The following is a 19,526-nucleotide window of genomic DNA, read 5'->3' on the forward strand; positions in this document are numbered from 1 at the left end:
TTTATGACTCTATTTTGATGCTTAGGAAGTTTAAAGACATCAACAAATAACTCTCTTATTTCCCTCTTCACTTGGGAACAAGCTGAGAAGACATGGGAGTCAGAGAGATATTAAAATACCGTCTTTATGGTCAGTGACGCTGAAGCAGAGAGCAAGGCCGACTTGTTCTCCAGCCAGGCTCCCTGACCGGAGAGAACAGCCGACCCCTGCCTCACAGGGACCCAGCCTGTCTTTGCATTCTGAGGCCAGTTAGCTTTCTAGGCGATAGAACCTTCCAGGGACTGGGCAACACATGCTAAGTCCCTTCTCCCAAAATCACTCAGCAAATAAGACACCCCTGTGTCAAGAGAGAATGAGGGTTCACAGAGCTTGTCCCCACACTTCTGTTCCCTTGCTGGATAGCTCTAAGCAGTTTTTAAAGTTATTTTTCTGTCTTCAGCTGAAATCTGCTTTCCTATCATTTGACCGAGTACAGCTAAGCACAAGCCATGGCACCCCTGCAGGGCTCCATCTAAGGTTGGGCATCAAAATGGTGAACTTTTTTTCACAAGCTGAGGTGCCTCCTCCAGTGATTTTGATTCAGCTAACCTAGGATACTGATTGGCTGTCTGTATTTATTTTAAAGTTCTAAGACAGTCTGATAAGCACCTGTGGTGAGCATTAATGCTACAGATTAACTACATAGCACTACTGTTCTTGGAATAGAGCTGTGATCTTGCCTGTACAATTTTATATCTCACCTTTCAGAGGCATTGAGCAGGAGATCAACTTCTTCCTTTTATTAGAAATACTGTGCACGAGAACAGCAAAAGCTAGCTATCCTGGCACAAGTGAATTAATAGCACATCTTGTTTTAGTCTTTGACCTATGTGACCTAGTTCACTTGTCCTCTAGTTGAACTTGGGAGCTTTAAAAAATAACACGAAGGTCCCCCCTCCTGAGAGTCTGACATAATTGGTCACTGTGGCCTGAGTGTCACTGCCCTTGATTCTGTGACACAGCAGAGCTTGAGAACCACTACCCTGGTGAAGTTCTGGACCTCAGCTCTTTACCCAGAAAATGCGTCATTTTTATAAATACAGATACATATATAAAATACTGGAGTTTATGTAGTTAGATAATACTGTTTAATATTGTTTCATTAAAAATAAGTTATGTTAATAGCTAAAACAAAGGAGTACCTCTGTTCCTCATAATTATAGTCAGATACTTTCCTGTCATTTCAGCCAACATACCAATATTTATTCAGTCAGTCCCACAGCCATGTGGATTGTTTTATATGAAATGGAATCAGGAACTAGCTTCCATGATTCCAGGAACTAGCTACTATGGCAACAACCCATCACCTGCCCAGTGGCGTAGATTATTTATTTTGAGTGCATTCAGAACAACTGTGAACAAGAATGGGAATAATTTTGATGACTCCTGGCCTAGGGCCTGCCTTGGAGAGTGGGAGACATCCTGCTGTTCTTATCCATCAATGGCTAAAAATAGAGGCTTTCAATGTGAGTAAAGATATTTTTATTCATAGAGGCTTTTATGAGTTCACAACTAGACAATGAAAACCGAGGTAAGCAAAACATTGAGAGAATTTTCAAATTATCTTTAGAACATTTATGTGAAATTTGAAACAAAGTAAATTTTACTATCATGTCATGTACCTTTGCTTTTATTGTGCTGTTTATTTTCAAAGCCCTATCTACAATTTCTAAAATGTTTCATTTTCCTAATTTTATTTTTTGTCTTTTTACTAAATTTATTGGAGTACCGTTGGTTAACAAAATTATATAGGTTTCAAGTGCACAATTCTGTAATACATCATCAGACTGTACTGTGCTCACCACCCCAAGTCCAGTTTCCTTCCATCACATTTAACCCCTGTACCCTCTTCCCCACCCGCCCTTTCTTTCGTAATCACTGTACTGTTGTTGGTGTCTGAGTCTGTTTTGTTGTTGTCTTTGGTTTTTTTTTCTGCTCAATCCCTTCACTTTAATAGTCCCCACCAACTCAGAAGCACTAAGTTTCTGCTTTATGCAAGGCAGTACACTCCCGGCCTTGGGGTATACAAAGCTAAGACTGCCTATCCCTGTTTTCCAGAAATTCACAGTATGTAGGGATAGCTGAGTTCTGAGGCCGACTGGCAAGAACAATACTGAGGTACGAAACAACAGGAGTACTAGGGAGAGGCCTCATTCTGCGTGGGAGAGGGAACGCCGCAGAAGTAGCACTGAATTGGGGTTCCAAACGTAACTTTGATAACGCAAAACAATGAGGAAGAAGTCACAGTGCGACCCAGCATTAGCTCTCTTAAGTGTATGATCCCGAGAAGTGGAAATGTCACTGACCTGAACATTCACAGTAGCCTTGTTCCTAACAGCAGGAAAGAGGAACAACCCAAATGTCCATGGACTGGAGAGTAAATAAAATGACAGAGCCAATCAAAGGGAATGAAGTACCGATCCATGCTACAACCTGGGTGAACCTTAAAAACATTTCTCGAAGTGAAGAGGACCACATACTGTACGATTCCATTTACACGGAAGGTCCAGAATGCAGAAACCTATACAGATAGATCAGTGACTGCAACTGGGGGAAGATGAGGAATGACTGCTAATGGACATGGGTCCATTTAGGGGCTGACAAAAAATGTTTTAAAAATGATGGCAGTCATGACTGCACAACTCTGAATATATGAAACACCACTGAACTATATTCTTTAAATGGGAGAATCATAGGATATGTGAGTTACATCTCAGTCAAGTTGCTACTTAAACAAGTGAAGGGAATTTCAGGTAGAGACCATAGCAGAGAGCCACTGAGTGCAGAACCTACCCAGGTAACCCAGAGCCGACCAGAGTGGCCGGGCTGCTTCAGGGGACGATGAACACGTGTCATGGAACGGAAGCCTCCAGAGGAGCACGGCCCTGCCAGCACCTTGACCTTAGCCCAGTGAAACTTGTTTCAGACTCCTGGCCTGAAGAACTAAGAAAATAAATGTGTTTTGTTTTAAGCCACTGAGTTACAGCAGCTGTAGGAAAGTAATATAGGTTCCAATCAAATTAACTCCAAAAGAGCCACAGATATTTGAAAGGGATTTTTTTAAATCCTCACTTGAGGATATGTCCAATGACTTATTAGAGAGAGCAGAAGTGGAGGAGAGAAACATTGACATGGGAGAGAAATATCACTCAGTTGCAACTCACAGGCACCCCCAACTGGGGATCAAAACCCGTGACCTAGGTACGTGCCCTGACTGGGAATTGAACCCTCAACCTTTTGGTGAACAGGATGACATTCCCCAACTCATCCAGCCAAGTCACCCAGCCACGGCTTGAGAGCAATTTTATTTGCCTCACAATTTCACCTATTACACAAGTTTTTAGTTAATTTTTTAGGCCACTCGACAGCTATCTACTACAGGCCCTTCATCTGAGACCACTCTGAGGAACTCCAGGCTGGGACATGTCAGCATCACAGATTCACAGGCCTTAAGGACGGGATTGGCATGAGACAGGAAGAGGAAATGTCTGCATGGAGACGTCTGCCTGCCAAGCTTCGTCCCTCTGCCCTCTTGCCTATAGAGTCTCTCTCTCGGATTCAGAGAGAAGCATCAGGGGTTACTTCTCAGTAACACGCACTTCACTTCTGTGTATGCTTCCAGTCCATCCCCCCGAGTCCCCATCCTGTTTCCTACAGTTTGCTGTACATCCTCACCTGAACATTCTGGCAGCACCCCAAACTTCGTATCTCCAGATGATATCTGACACTTTACCTCCCAATGTGCTCCACACCATGTAGATTGATACATGGTAGCCCCACTATTGGCTTACATTCTAACTCACTAAAAACTGTGTAATAAGGCCCTGACTGGTGTGGCTCAGTGGGTTGAGGATGCAAAACGAAAGGTCACTGGTTTGATTCCTAGTCAGGGCACAGGCCTGGGTTGTGGGCCAGGCCCCGGTTGGAGGCGTGTGAGAGAAGCAGCCAAACCATCTTTCTCTTGCAAATCAATGTTTCCCCTGCCCTTCCCCTCTAAAGAAATCAATAAAAATCTTTTAAAAACTGTGTAGTAGGTAAAAGTGAGAAAAACATCCCTCAAATACATATGGCTCTTAGGGGGATTCATTTGGTGGAAACCTGTATTTCCTTTAAGGGCATCATATTCCTGTCACTCACCTTCGAGCAAACCTGGAGGTAACCTCTGATGCTTACCTCTTTCTAACCCTTCACATCCCATTAGTAGTTGCCAAGTCCTCCTGGTTTGGTCCCCTTCTATTAGTCAGTCCCTCTGAACCTCGCAGGCTTCTCCGACTTTTCAAATATGGCCTCTTCCTGCTCCAACCCATTCTAAACACACTGCTTCAGAGCAGCAGTTGGGTCACAGCCCTGCTTAAAGATAAAAAATCTCGTTTGTCACCGTTGGAGGTTACGAGGGCACTGGCTCATTCTAAAATTAGCAAGTTAAATATGTACCCCATCTTTCCCATTTGGCTGAAGAAAAAGTTCTTCATAGAAGAACCATAGATGATAAACGCAAGAGGACTGATAGAATCCTAAAATCACTATTTTGTAACCCCTAATAAAACAATGAATCCGGACATTCACCAATGGTTGCTGAAACCTGTAGCTGAAAGATGGATGGGAAGCCTTGAACTAGAGGGCACCGCCACAACCCCCCGATCAACCTGAAGGTCAGCCCGGGTGGAACAAGACAGCAGGTTCCTTCTGAGTGGCGCTGGGTAATGTGTACAGCGTCACCTATGAAGTATTCTTGGGGGAAAAAAGTTCCAAACCAGAATCACAATGAAGATTCTAGATCTAACCAGACACTGAGGGGATACCGTAAGCCATATCCCGAATGGAGTAAATTCCACATGATATACATCCCAGTGCCTTCCTCAAAGAAATGGCGGGAGGGCAGACACTAAAAACATGGGTAAATAGGGTTACAGGGTGAAAGAGCTCCTGATTGAAACAGCCCATGGGAAGGTATTTTTGAGATAGAAAAATGGAATGCAAGCTGAATTATCACATAATTTAAAACGTGTCATTAATTTTGTTGAGTGACAATGATATTATGGTTTTGTTAATATTAAAAAAGATCTTACCTGTTAGACATAAAGATCATTTTTAAGTATTTACAAGTGAAACAATGCCTAAATTTGCCTTAAAATGTCAGCAAATTTTTTAAAAGGGGGTAAATATAATATCCATATGCATCATACAGAGATAGGCATATCTTTCAAAATCTCCGCATGTGTATGAGCACTTTAATTTGCAGATAAGGTCCCCGGCCCCTGCCTCTCTCTTCTTCTGATTAAGAATATACTTTTTATTCGTTATAATTTTGAGGCTGAGAAAACATATAATCACAAATAAATAAAAGCTTGCAAGAGATGCTATATTTATTTCATAATAGTCTACACATTAAAATGAGAAAGTAAAAATAAGGCTACCTTCTTCTGAGGATAGCCTTATTCATTATATCCAGATGATAGTTTTTAAAAAAAAAGATTACTCTCCTTTCGGAAAACTTCAAACCTACAGGGAAGTTCAAGGAATATGGTGAGAAAGCCTCTGCAATACCCACCTAGATTTATCGGTTGTTCCACTGCTAACTTTTCAGCACATGTGCTCTCTCTCTCTCATGTACACACTGATCTTTGCTGAGCATTTGCAAGTTGCAGACATGATGCCATATCAGCCCTAGATGCTCCTGCACCCATTGCCCAGGAATGAGACACTGTGCTTCACGACCACAATATCATTATCACACCTAATAAAATGAATGATTATTCTGTGTTATCTAATACACTGTGCCCCTTGCCCAGACTTCTCAGGTGGTCTCCTCTCCACTCACTTGAGTCCCTTGCTAGAGTGCCACTTGGAAGCCCTGTGCCATTATACTTCAGTAGAAAGTGATCTTAACCCTCCAGACTGACAATTTTCTGTGCTTAGCTTGCCTTACACCACAGTTACCATCTCTTTGAAGTGTTTGTTAGAATAGATACAAAACGTATTTAAGATATAAAAAGAATAATTCTGTAGTAAACACTAGTAGACTCAACACCTGGTTTAAGGAAAAAAAGTTAGCTGTAGCTTTGAAATCCACTTCCCCATTCACACAACTCCCATCCCTCCTCAGAGACAACTGCTATCAGAATTTGGTATTTCCTTTTCAACATTTCCTTCCCTTTATTGTTTTTACCACATTTGTCTGGATTCCTAAACAAAATGATTTCATGAAGCATGTTCTGGAACCTTATATAAATTGAATCATTCTGTATATATTTTCTGCAACCTGCTTTGTTGCTTAACATTATCCCTGAGAGATGTATCACGTTATACATTTCTCAGTACTTTGTTCATTTTCACTGCTATATAGTATTCCAGTGTGAGTACAATACAATGTATGTATCCATTTTTCTCTTGTATGGTTTTCTGTTCCTTTGGCTTTTACAAACAGAAATTCTATGAACATTCTTTTAGGCAGAATGTAGGAATTCTATGAACATTCTTTTAGGCAGAATGTAGGAATTCCATTCTGGAATATACACATTTACCTTTAGAGGTTACCAAATTTTCCAAAGTGACTGCTTATAACTTATCTTGTTATGGTTACCATTTTCCTCCAAATTCTCATTACCTATTTAAGACATGGGAAGATCTTATTTTGGGGGGGCCTATAAACAGCAGACATTTCATAAAGACTTATCAATTGTTTGATATAAAACACTGAGGGTTTTTTTTTGCCCATCTTCATAATAAGGAGATGACCTGGGAAAAAGGCAAATGTGAAAACATTTTTGAAGTTAAGAAGTGCAAGACTTTCTGCAAATGTAGTAAAAAGAATTAGGGAGAAGGAAAATAATCCCTAGCAGGTTCCAGACAGTGGCAGGGAAAACGAACATCGGGAGCAGGACACTTTTTCAGAAAGGCACTAGTACGTATGCCGCATCTGCCGCTCTCCGACGACGGTCTTCTGCTCCCCCACGGACTTCCACTTCTCCACGGTCTTCAGTATTTCAGATGCCTTAGGTCGTTTCTTGGGTTCAGCAGACAACAATTTCTGGAGAAGACTTTTCTGTAATAACAGAAATAGTCATACTATGAAGAGATAAAAGATTGAAATGAATAAAATTCAGATTATTTTCAAGTGCTCACTTCTTTGTCATCGAATTCATCTGGGACAACACCACTCCTTAGGTCTTGGAAAATCTGAAAACAAAACATATATCCATTCATTAGGAAACTACTCACTTGGAAGGAAACACGTAGAAAACAACAAAGGCTGGGGCTGTCCGAGACCTAGTCCATTTTCGGAGCCTCGGAGAGTCTCTTTAGCCAGGAAGTGAGCAGGACTCTTCCTCCCATCCAATAAAATCGTTATCATTACAACATGTTGAAGTGTCAAGGGTATCACAGGCCTTCTCTCCCTTTTCTTTGGAACCCTATACAGCAGGTATTTTCATTACCTGCTTCACAGGGGAAATGCCGTTGACTCCAAATGAGTCCCCTTTACTGAGCTTCAGACTGTGTAGTGGCTCCCACGGCCTTCAAAACAAAGCCCACATTTCTGCCTTAATTTAACCCTAATGCATCTTTCCAATCCCATCAACCACCACTTCCTTATAACTTATATATTCCCATAAAAATATGAGACTCTGCCTAATGTCCCCTCAAACACTCTGCACATTCCTATCTCCATGCTAGAATCACCTTCTTTCTATTTTGGACTGTTAGAAGCCAACCCGTCCTTCAGAGCCCAGCTTGAACTCCTCCACAAAGCCCAAATCCCTACAGCTGGAAGGGTCTTCTCCTAGCTGCTCCCTAAGACTTCATGCCTTCTCCCCAAACATTCGTAGCCTTCTCTTATAGTACCTACTTTCTAGAATATAAGCTCCTTGAGAATAAGGCTTATTCGCTTTTATAACCCTTGCGGACTCACAGGGTCTTACACCAAGCAGGCAACCAAAATTTTACTGACTGACTCAAATAGGAATAAACAACTATGGTCACACCTTCTTTAAAAAACAAAAACAGGACTTCCGCCAAGATGGAGGCATAGGTGGATGTGCCGTGCCTTCTCACACAACCAAGATTAGAGAAAACTAAATATTAGCAACAGAAAACACAGCCAGAACACGGAAAATTGAACTTTTCGGAAGTCCGTTAACAACAAATTCTTCAGCCTGACCGGTAAGGGGCGAAACCAGCGGCTGGTGGAGAAGGGTTGCACAGGAAAACTCAGTCAGACGCGCGGAATCCAGGCGCAGGGTTGGACCTAGTGAGCAACCGAGCAAGCGACCAGGCGAGCGACCGCGGGGGAGACAGCGGGGCAGCGGGGCTGCGTGTTGACTGAGGTCGCGCATTTGTGCGCGGGTGGACAGGCAAGGGAGTGGGCAGTTGGACCGGGCCGGCAGGTCCCCACGGCAAGCGGCAGTGGAGGGCACCGCCATTTCCCTGCTCTGACCCCACCTCCACATACAGCATCATAACCCAGTGACTCTGAGTGGCCCGGCCCAGGTGAACCACCTAAGGCACTCCTCCTCCGCACCCAGCTGTGAGAAGCAGCAGAGGGGGTCACCATTTCCCGCTCTGGCCACGCCCCCACATACTGCGTCACAACCCAGCGACCTGGGAATCCAAGGCGCCGCTTCTCACACTTAAAGGACCCGAACAGACCAAGAATGGCGCAGGAGGATCTCAGAGCCCCAGAGCCAATAGATCTAAGCGATGAAGAAATAGCAAAACTCACAGACGCACAGTTTAAAACATTGGTGATCAGGATCCTCACAGAACTGGTTGATTATACCGACAAATTAGACAAATATATGAAGGCGAAACTAATTGAAATGAATGGAATTGCACAGGACACCAATAGCAATGAAAAGGAAACTGGGACTCAAATCAATGGAGTGGACCAGAAGAAAGCAAATAATGGCCAAACAGAAAAGAGTCAAGAAGCAAGAATTCAAAGAAATGAGGAGAGTCTTAGGAACCTCCAGGACATCTTTAAATGCTCCAACATCCGAATTATAGGGGTACCAGAAGGGGGAAAGGAACAGCCACCAGTGGAAAACTTATTTGAACAAATAATAACGGAGAATTTCCCCAATCTGGCAAAGGAAATAGACTTCCAGGAAATCCAGGAAGCTCAGAGAATACCAAAGAAGTTGGACCCAAGAAGGAACACACCAAGGCACATCATAATTACATTAGCCAAGATTAAAATGAAGGAGAGAATCCTAGAAGCAGCAAGAGCTAAGGGCACAGTCACCTATAAAGGAGTCCCCATCAGACTGTCAGCGGATTTCTCAAAAGAGACCTTACAGGCAAGAAGGGGCTGGAAAGAGGTATTCCAAGTCATGAAATCTAAAGACCTACATCCAAGATTGCTCTATCCAGCAAAACTTTCATTTAAAATGGAAGGACAGATAAAGTGCTTCTCAGATAAGATCAAATTCAAGGAGTTCATCATCACCAAGCCCTTATTATATGAAATGTTAAAGGGACTTACCTAAGAAAAAGAAGTTAAAGAAACATGAACAGTCAAAGGACAACAAACTCACAGTTATTAACAACCACACCTAAAACGAAAGCAAACTAAAAGGACAGCTAGATCAGGAGTGGAAACATAGAAATGAAGATCTCAAGGAGGGTTAGCAACATGGGAGTGGGAGGAGGAGAAGGGTGGAGAAGGTACAGAAAATAAGTAGCATAGACAGTAGATAGAAAATAGATGGGGGGGACAAGAATAGCATGGGAAATATAGAATCTAAAGGACTTGAGACACATGGTCATAAACTAAAGGGGGGGTAATGGTGGGGATGAGGAGTAGGGTGGAGGGGAATAAAGGGGGAATAGAACAACTGTAACAGCATAATCAATAAAAAAATTAAAAAAAAAAAACAAAAAAAACCCAAAAACAAACAACAAAGTTTTGGGCCCTTAACAAAAAGGGTTTTTCTGTTTCTTTGTTTCAGTTTTTCAATTACAGTTGAAATTCAGTCTCGACATGGCTTTTCCTTTATATCCTTTGGTACAGAGGTTCTGTCCAGCTAGTCTTCTGGTGGTTTTCAAGGACAGCTGTTCCAGAATTTGGTTGTAATACTGATGCAGTGGTGGGAGGAGACAAGCACGCTGTGTCCCTACTCCACCATCTTGACGGGAACTAACAAAAAGTCTTGGTGGCCCCTGATATGTTCAAGCTCATCCCCACAGGACAGCAATAACTGTCCACAGCTGCACTTTAGAGATGATGGCCAGTAATTCTCGTTGTCAGATTCCTTCTGTGAGATTACTTACCTTACCTGTTTCCAAACGAGTAGGAGATATGTACAGAAGTTCTGCAAGAATTAGCCCTAAAGCAAAGATGTCCACTTCATTGCCATATTTTGGTGAAGAGATCTAAAGAGACCAAAATACATTTATATTTATTATTCCCCAGATATAAACATCCATGCTTTCTGAAGCCAAAAAAAGTTATTTGATCAAAATATCTTCTGTAACAGTGTTATGTTTGATCTGTGGAGTATGCCCAAGTTCAAATCTTTGTCACTAAATACCTGAGTCACCGTGTAAATTAACCATCAACATGGGAATAATCACAACCGTAAAATGGGATAACAATAGTTTCCACCTCAGAGTCTGACTGTGGCATTAAATGAGATGTGGTAGCTGAAACAGTTAAAATAGTTTCTAGTAGGTGACTTGCACGCAAATGTTCATAGAAGATTTATTCATAATATTCCATAACTGGAAGCAATCCAAATGTCCATCAGCAGGAGAATGGATAAACAAATCACGGTATATAGGCATACCTTGTTTTACTGTATTTCATTGTACTCCATTTTTAAAAGTTAGATCACAAATCCATTCAGAAACACTTTATTGCGATGTAGAGTAGCAAATGATAATTGTTTTCCTAGAAGGCTACTAAATTTGAATTTATTTAGAGATTGCTGTTTTCTACTTTCTTTTCTTTTCTCTCACCTGTTAGTGTCTTGACAAGAATTTAAATATTACATAAACTTGGTAGATAAAGCTGAGGCAGGAGACAGCACAGGAAGAGCTCTGAGGCTGTGCTGCTGTTAGTGGCCAGCATCTACCATCCTAGTTGCCAGGAAGCGCCTTTTTAGCACTTATGTAGGATGGATAGTAAATCAAGGTAGGGAGGAGAAAGGAGACACGTTTCACCCATTAACTCCGCAGTCTTGAGCCTGGTCTGATAATACTGCCAAGTGTCCCAACATCACAAGAAATACTATCTTAGCAAGGAAGAAGGGAAGTCTTTGAAATTCTATGTAGCGCTTCCACTATCGGAGAAAGAAAGCCCTGAACTGTGTATCCATCTGAAGGCCTGGAAGGGGGAAGAAGACAGGGTCCATAGTGCCAAAAGCAGCAGCCCATTAAACAACTTTGGTTAATTGCCTTCCTCTGGTCACTATCTGTTTTACGAGGGAGTTCCTAATGCTTACAGAAAAAGCCCGTAAGTAACTTTGGGTAACTGACCCAATTTTAACTAACTGTCTCCTGTCACATATCTGTTTTACAAGATGAACAAATGGAGTGTGGAGCAAGACAAGGATTCAGGCTAACAGGCCCTCACACATACTTAAGTTTGGGTCATCATGTCCCCCAGGGAAAGCTGGCACCACCTTTACCTGTCAATCAATATGTAACTTCTTCACCCCATCCTACCAACTACGTAAGTCCTCAGGACAAAGGACCTGATGCTCTTGCCACCTCTGCTTTTGCCACCTGAACCTGTGCCTTTCCCTCCCACCTTGGCAAGAACTGTTCTCTTCCATGAGAACATATCACTAATAAACCCTGCTTACATACTAATGGACTTGATGGTCTATAATTCTTTACTGCACTGGCAAGAAGAAATAACAAAAGTTAGTTCAAAAGTTAGAAGTTAGTTCTTCCAGGTTTCTCCCTAACAAAACTGTGCCACGGTTTGAGAGAATTAACTACAATTTTTAAAGAAATCCTGCTCTGTTGTAAAATGCTATCAAACAGCATCACGTGGTGTGGAGAAATCATTGGTGAAAGGAAACATCAATCATTGCAGCAAACTTCATTGTCTTATTTGTAGAAACTGCCATGGCTGCCCCAAACTTCAGCAACCAGCTCACTGATCAGTCAGCAGCTGTCAGCATCAAGGCTAGACCCTCCACCAGCAAACACATCACAATTCACTTGAAGACTTGGATGCTGGTTAGCAATTTCAGTAACAAAGTATTCTTTAATTAAGGTGGTACATTGTTTTAAGATATAATGCCATTGCACACTGGATAAGCTACAGTATAAGTGTAGTGTAAACAAGTTTTATATGCACTGAGAAGCCAAAAAATGCATGTGCTTTGCTCTGTTGTGATACTTCCTTTACTGCAATTGTTGGAGACAAACCCACAGTATCTCTGATGTGCATGCCTCAGAGGTAGGGAGCAGTACTCAGAAATAAAAGGTAATAATCTGCTATACAAGCAACAATTAGAGGTTCTCCAACAGACAATACTTTGAGTGAAATGATCAAATACAAAAGAATACATACTGAAAGATTCCATTCATATGAAGCTCCAGAACACAGAAAACTAGTTAACGGTGATAGAAGTTAGAGCACAGGCTGCCTGTGGGTGGTGGGGAGGAGGGACAGACTGTAAAGAGCCTGAGGAAATTTTCTCGGGCGAGGAAAATATTCTACATCTTCATAAGCTTGTGGGTTTCACAGGTATATGTTTTTGTCAAAACTAAAAAACAGACATTTAAGGTCTGTACATTTTATGCTACATAAGTTATAAATTATACAATATATGCTATGTAAACGGATATGTATCGCACTTTTCATCTCCAAAAAGCAAAATACACATTCTTTTCAAATGTGCATGGATCATTCTCAAAGACAGACCACATGACAGAGCATAAAACCAGCCTCAGCAAATTCAAGAAAACTGAAATTATATCTCAGACCACAAGGGCCTGAAACTAGAAACCACTCTCAAGGAAAACACTCAAGTTCATGGAGACTGTAGATCATGCCATTAAACAATGAATGGGTTAATAATGAGACCAGGAAAGAAATCAAAAACTTTCTGGAACCAGATGACAACAAACACAACACCCCAAAACCTATGGGACACAGATCAGCAGTCCTGAAAGGGAAATTCATAGCAATATAGGCCTACTAAAAAACGGTAGAAATACTTCAAATAAACAAACTACTCCTACATCTGTAAGAGTTGGAGGAAAAACAACAAAGCCCAGAGCAAGTAGAACAAAGGAAATAACCAAAATCAGAGCAGAATTAAGACATAGAGACTAAAAGGACAATTCAAAGGATCAAGAAATCCAGAAGCTAGTTTTTAAAAAGATAAACAAAATTGACAAGCCTTTAACCAGACTCTTCAAGAAAAACAGCGACAGGACCCAAATAAATAAAATCAGAAATGAAAAAGGAGAGATTACAACTGATACCACGGAATTACAAAGGACTATAAGAAATTACTATGAACAACTATATGCCAAGAAATTTGAAAACCTCAGTGAAATAGATAAATTCCTGGAAAAATATAATCTTCCAAAATTGAATAAAGAAGCAGAAAGTCTGAACAGTAATAAAAAAAAACCTGCCAGTGTAGCATCCACCAATACGAGCAACTAATGGTCGGAAGCTTTCAGGAGTTTAAGATGGAACTTTATTGGCCAAAGTTTCAAAGTTTTACCTGTGCAGGGACGAACTCTCGGGTGTCCGGGGACACGGTGCCAAAATGGCTGCAGATGAGAGTTGCACCTGGCACTTACAGCCTAGGGTTTTTATTGGGGTGAGCAAGCAAGCAAGCAAATACAGAAGCAGACGCAGCTGTTAGCAATTGGCTATCTTGAGAGAACACACACACATGGCTATGCTCTCTGCTTACTACAATGGACACTTTTCTGCAAAGACAAGGTCATGTACAGGCGGTTTATCTTGTTTAGCACTCTTTGTACTTTCTTTACTTTTCTATCTTCCTTGCTGAGACAGTCTGGTGCCTGCCTCGGGTTCCTCCTGGCTATTTTATCTAATTCCAGGCTTAACACCAGCACATAAAAGCCCTAAACCAGACATTTTCACAGGAGAATTTTATAAGACATTTAAGGAAGAGCTAACCCCAGTCCTTCACAGACTATGCCAGAAAGTCCAAGAAGAGGGAAGAGTCCCAAAATCTGTTTATGAGCCCAGCATCATCCTAATTCCAAAACCAGCTAAAGACACAACAAAGAAGGAAAACTTCAGGCCAATATCGCTGATGAATATAGACACTAAAATCCTCAACAAAACACTGGCAAACTGCATCCAGCAATATATTAAAAAGATCATCCCTTGCAGGGATGCAAAGATGGTACAATATCTGCAAATCAATAAACCTAATATATCACATAAACAAAAGGAAAGGCAAGAACAACATGATCATGTCAATAGATTTGGGAAAAGCATTTGTTAAGGCACAGAACCCATTTATGATAAAAACACTCAGCAAAGTGGGAATAGAGGGAGCATAGCTCAACACAGTAAAGGCCATATACAACAAACCTACAACCAACACTACACTGAATGGGCAAAAACAAAAAACTTTCCCATTAAGATCAGGAACAAGACAAGGATGTCTGCTTTCACCACCTCTATTCAACATAGCACTGGAAGTCCTAGTCACAGTGGTCAGTCAAGAAAAAGAAATAAAAGTCATCCAAATTGGAAAGGAGGAAGTAAACTGTCATTGTTTGCAGATGGCATGATAGTGGACAGAGAAAACCATAAAGACTCCACCAAAAAACTACCTGACCTAATAAGTGAATTAAGCAAAACGGCAGGATACAAAGTCAATATTCAGAAATCGAAGGCATTTTTGTACACCAACAATGAAATATCAGAAACGGAAACTAAGGGGGAAAAAAGCCCATTTGATATACAACAAGAAAAATAAAGTACCTAGGAATAAACCTAACTAAGGAGGTAAAAGACCTGTACTCAGAAAACTACACAACACTGAAGAGAGAAATCAGGGAAGACACAAATAAATGAAAGCATATACCATGTTCATGGATTGGAAGAACTGACATCATCAAAATGTCCATACTACCCATAGCAATTTACAGATTCAGTGCAATACCTATTAAAGTATCAATAACATATTGCACAGATACAGAACAAATATTTCAAAAATTTATATGGAACCATAAATGACACTGAATAGCTATAGCAATTTTGAGAAAGAAGAACAAAGTAGAAGGGATCACAATACCTCATATCACACCATATTATAAGGCCACTGTAATCAAAACAGTCTGGTACTGGAATAAGAACAGACACATAGATCAGTGGAGCAGAACAGAGAGCCCAGAAATAAACCCATCTCTCCATGGTCAATTAATATTTGACAGAGAGCAGAAGCGTAAAATGGAATAAAAATAACCTCTTCAACAAATGGTGTTAGGAGATCTAGACAGCTACATGCAAAAAAATGAAACTTGATTACCAACCTACACCAAAGACAAAAATAAGTTCAAGGTGGATAAAAGACTTAAATATAAGTCATGACACCATAAAAGTCCTAGAGAAGAACACAGGGAGGAAAATCTCAGATTTTCCATGCAACATACTTTCACTGATATGTCCCCTAGAACAAGGGACATAAAGGAAAGAATAAACAAATGGGACTTCATCAAAATGAAAAGCTTCTGCATAGCTAAAGAAAACATCAGCAAAATGAAAAGGGAATCAACTGCACAGGAAAATATATTCGCCAATGATACCTCAGGCAAACATTTGCTCTCCAAAATATATAAAGATTTCACATGACTTTACTCCAGAAAGACAAACAACCCCACTAAAAAATGGGGAAAGGACTTGAGCAGACACTTTTCCAAGGAGGACATGCAAAGGGTCCAGAGACATATGAAAGGATGCTCAATATTACTAGCCATAGAGAGATGCAAATTAAAACCACAGTGAGATACCACTTCACACGGGTCAGAATGGCCATCGTTACCAAATCCACAAACAACAGGTACTAGCGAGACTGTGGAAAAGGGGGAACCCTAGTGCACTGCTGTTGGGAATGCAGACTGGTGCAGCCACTGTGGAAAACAGTATGGAATTTCCTCAAAAAACTAAAAATTGGAACTGCCTTTTGACCTGGCAATTCCACTACTGGAATTATATCCTAAGAATCCTGAAACACCACTTCAGGAGAACCTCTGCACTCCAATGTTCATAGCAGCACACTTTACAATATCCAAGTGCTGGAAACAGCCAAAGTACCCATCAGTAAATGAGTGGATAAAAAAACTGTGGTATATTTATACAATGGAAAATCATGCAGCAGAAAGAAAGAAGAAGCTCCTACCCTTCTTTCACAATGGCGCATGTGGAACTGGAGAGCATCATGCTACGTGAAACAAGCCAGGAGTGAAAGACAAATACCATATGATCTCACCTATAAGTGGAACCTAGTCAACAAAACAAACAAACAAGCAAAAACATAACCAGAGATATAGAAATAAAGAACAGACAGTATCCAGAAGGGATGTGAGAGGAGTATAACGAGGGAAAGAAGAAGGGTTGTTAGGGAATATGTATAAAGGACCCATGGATAAAACCAAAGGCAAGTAGGACTGAGGGTGGGAGATGGGGGTGGGTGGGTGTGGGAGAGTGGCGGGGGAAAAATGGAGACAAGTGTACTTGAATGACAATAAAAAATATTTGTTTCAATAATATACACACACACAGCCCCCCATAAAATACTACATAAAATATGTAGTATTTTATGCTACATAAATTATTCTTCAATAGCCCTGGCTGGTGTAGCTCAGTGGCTTGAGCGCGGGCCTGTGAGCCAAACGATCACAGTTCGAATGCCAGTCAGGGCACATGCCTGGGTTGCAGGCCAGTTCCCAGCAGGGGACACACAAGAGGCAACCATACATTGATATTTCTCTCCTTCTCTCCTTCCCTTCCCCTCTAAAGATAAATAAAATATTTTTAAAAATTATTCTTCAATAAAAATGTTTTTAAATTAAAAAATCATTATGAAAACAAAAAGCACAATAATGAATGACTTTTAAAAAATATTTTGAGGGGGACAACATAGGATACAAGAGATATTTAATGAAGTGGGAGTTAAAAGACTGCCAATTAGCTGCTCATTGACTTCCTACTTTGATACTCCAAAAAAAATTTAAATTATGTTTTTTTTCCAGCTGTGTTCCTTCTCCATTCTAGACCCTCAAATCATCAGATAACTCAGTATATTTATTCTGGGATGGCAAAATAATAGAGGTTTTTTGAAAGGTATGTTTTCAGTTAAAATGATTTTAAAGGACATTTATAAATCAAAAAGAAAAATTGATGAACAACCCCAAAATATTAAAACAAACATAAGCAATCAACCAAAACCAAAACCTATTATTAATCAGTCTATATATAAGCCAAACATGCACAAATCAATATGGTAGAACCATATTCATAGTAGCATTTTTTTTGCAATGGCCAAAAGCTAAAAGCAACCCAAATATCCATCCATGGATGAATCAACAAGATGTGGTCCATTCATACAATGGAGTATTATTCAACCTTTAGAAGGAAGGAAATTTGAACAACCACACCACATATGGATGAGCCCTGAGGACATTATGCTGAGTGACATAAGCCAGTCTCAAAAGGACAAATACTCTCTGATTACACTTACGAGGTACTTAGAGCAGTCTGATTCACAGAGACAGAAAACAGAGTGGTGACTGCCAGGGGCTGGAGGGGGAAGGGAATGAGGGGCTGGTCAATGGGTCCCAGAGTTTTGGTTTTGCAAGATGAAGAGTTCTGCGGATGGATGGTGGTAGTGGTAGCACGACAACGGGCATGCACTTAATCCACTGAAATGTTCACTTAAAAATGGTGAAGATGGGGCATCCAGTCGAGATGGACATACAGGGAGACACACTTCGCCTCCCTGTACAACCATAAGGAAAAACACAACTAACTTAAAAGTGAAAATCACCCAGAACTTTAAAAAAATCACCCATAAAAACACCCAGAACTGTATGGGAGTGTGACAATCAAGGATTTAAAGCAGCTATATTCATCCAGAAGGGTTAGAGGGGCAAAGATGGGGAGTTGGGGCACAGAGGGTGCACTGTGGTGGTGGTGAGCTGGGCTAGTGAGGTGGAGAGGCAGCAGTGGCCTACGGAACGGGCGGCCCCACATTCACCTGTGGCGGATAAAAATCAGGAGGACATCCTGTGAGTGAGCAATCCCAGCCCCAGGCCAGACCAGGCAGCCCAGGTTTCCAGCACCAGGAAAAGGAAGCCTGATAACTTCTGGCTATAAAGCCAGTGGGAGCTAGAGCAGCAGAAGAAATTGCCAGTTTCTCAGGAGAGCCCTGAACCTACACGAACCTATCCACCCTGGAACCACAACCAGGACAGCAGCTGGAGGGGTGCCAGTCACAGACAGAAGTGGGTAAAGTGACTGGAAAAGGAGCAAGTGCCAGGCAAGCCCCCAGAGGTCAGCCAGCAGTGACACTGTCCCCTCCTCAACCCCTCACCCACACACAGAGCCACAAAATGAGAAAGCACCTTGCTCTACCCAGGCAAATAATCAAGGCTCTGCCCCATACAACTTAACAGGTGCACGAAGACAATCAGTGTGGCTCTGCCTAGTACACAGACACAGGGAGGCTTCCAATGAGGAGACAAAGAAATATGGTCCAAATGAAGGAACAGAACAGAGTCCCAGAGAAAGAACTAAGTGATGTAGAGAAAGCCAACCTATCAGATGCAGAGTTCAAAACACTGGTGGTTAGAATGTGCAAAGATCTCATTGAATATGGCAAAAGGATAAAGGAGAAAATGAAGGCTACACTAAATGAAATAAAGAAAAATCCACAGGGAACCAACAATGAAGGGAAGGAAGCCAAGATTCAAATCAATGATTTAGAACATAAGGAAGAAATAAATATTCAGGCAGAACAAAATGAAGAAATATGAATTCAAACAAAAGAACAACAACAAAAAAAACAAGGAGAATTTAAGAACACCCTGGGACATCTTCAAAAGGGCCAACATCTGAATCATACGAGTACCACAAGAAGAGGAAAAGCAAGGAATTAAAAAATTACTTGAAAAACTAATGAAAGAGAACTTCCCTAATTTGGTGAAAAATACAGACATACAAGTCCAGAAAGCACAGAGAGTTCCAAACAAGTTGGACTTAAAGAGGTCCACACACCAAGACCCATCATAATTAAAATGCCAAAGCTTAAAGATAAAGAAAGAATCTTAAAAGCAGCAAGAGAAAGGCAGAGAGTTACCTTCAGAAGAGTTCCCATAAGACTGTCAGCTGATTTCTCAAAAGAAACTTTGCAGGCAAGAAGGGATTGACAAGAAGTATTCAAATTGATGAAAAGCAAGATCCTACAACCTAGATTACTCTATCCAGCAAAGTTATCATTCAGAATGAAAGAGCAGATAAAGTACTTCCAAGACAA

The 19,526-nt window shown here is 41.1% G+C and overlaps 1 protein-coding gene across 5 annotated transcripts in view; it reads right to left on the minus strand.

Moving 5' to 3' along the window:
* Positions 1–1,504: 1,504 nt before the first annotated feature.
* The window catches only part of EIF2AK2 (eukaryotic translation initiation factor 2 alpha kinase 2), a 45,873-nt gene continuing 27,851 nt past the window's right edge, over positions 1,505–19,526 (minus strand). For 2 of the 5 annotated variants that reach the window (XM_037165401.2, XM_037165402.2), the window contains exons 14-16: positions 10,309–10,410; positions 7,165–7,218; positions 1,505–7,084 (exon numbers count right to left, since the gene is read on the minus strand). In XM_037165401.2, the coding sequence (XP_037021296.2) occupies positions 6,941–7,084; positions 7,165–7,218; positions 10,309–10,410 (300 nt within the window). In that variant the 3' untranslated portion in view covers positions 1,505–6,940. The other 3 variants (XM_053666950.1, XM_037165403.2, XM_037165404.2) reach the window with 3 other exon arrangements.

The sequence above is a fragment of the Artibeus jamaicensis genome, unplaced genomic scaffold, assembly GCF_021234435.1.
Source record: "Artibeus jamaicensis isolate MK-2021 breed Jamaican fruit bat unplaced genomic scaffold, CSHL_Jam_final contig_465, whole genome shotgun sequence".
Taxonomy (NCBI): Eukaryota; Metazoa; Chordata; class Mammalia; order Chiroptera; family Phyllostomidae; genus Artibeus; species Artibeus jamaicensis.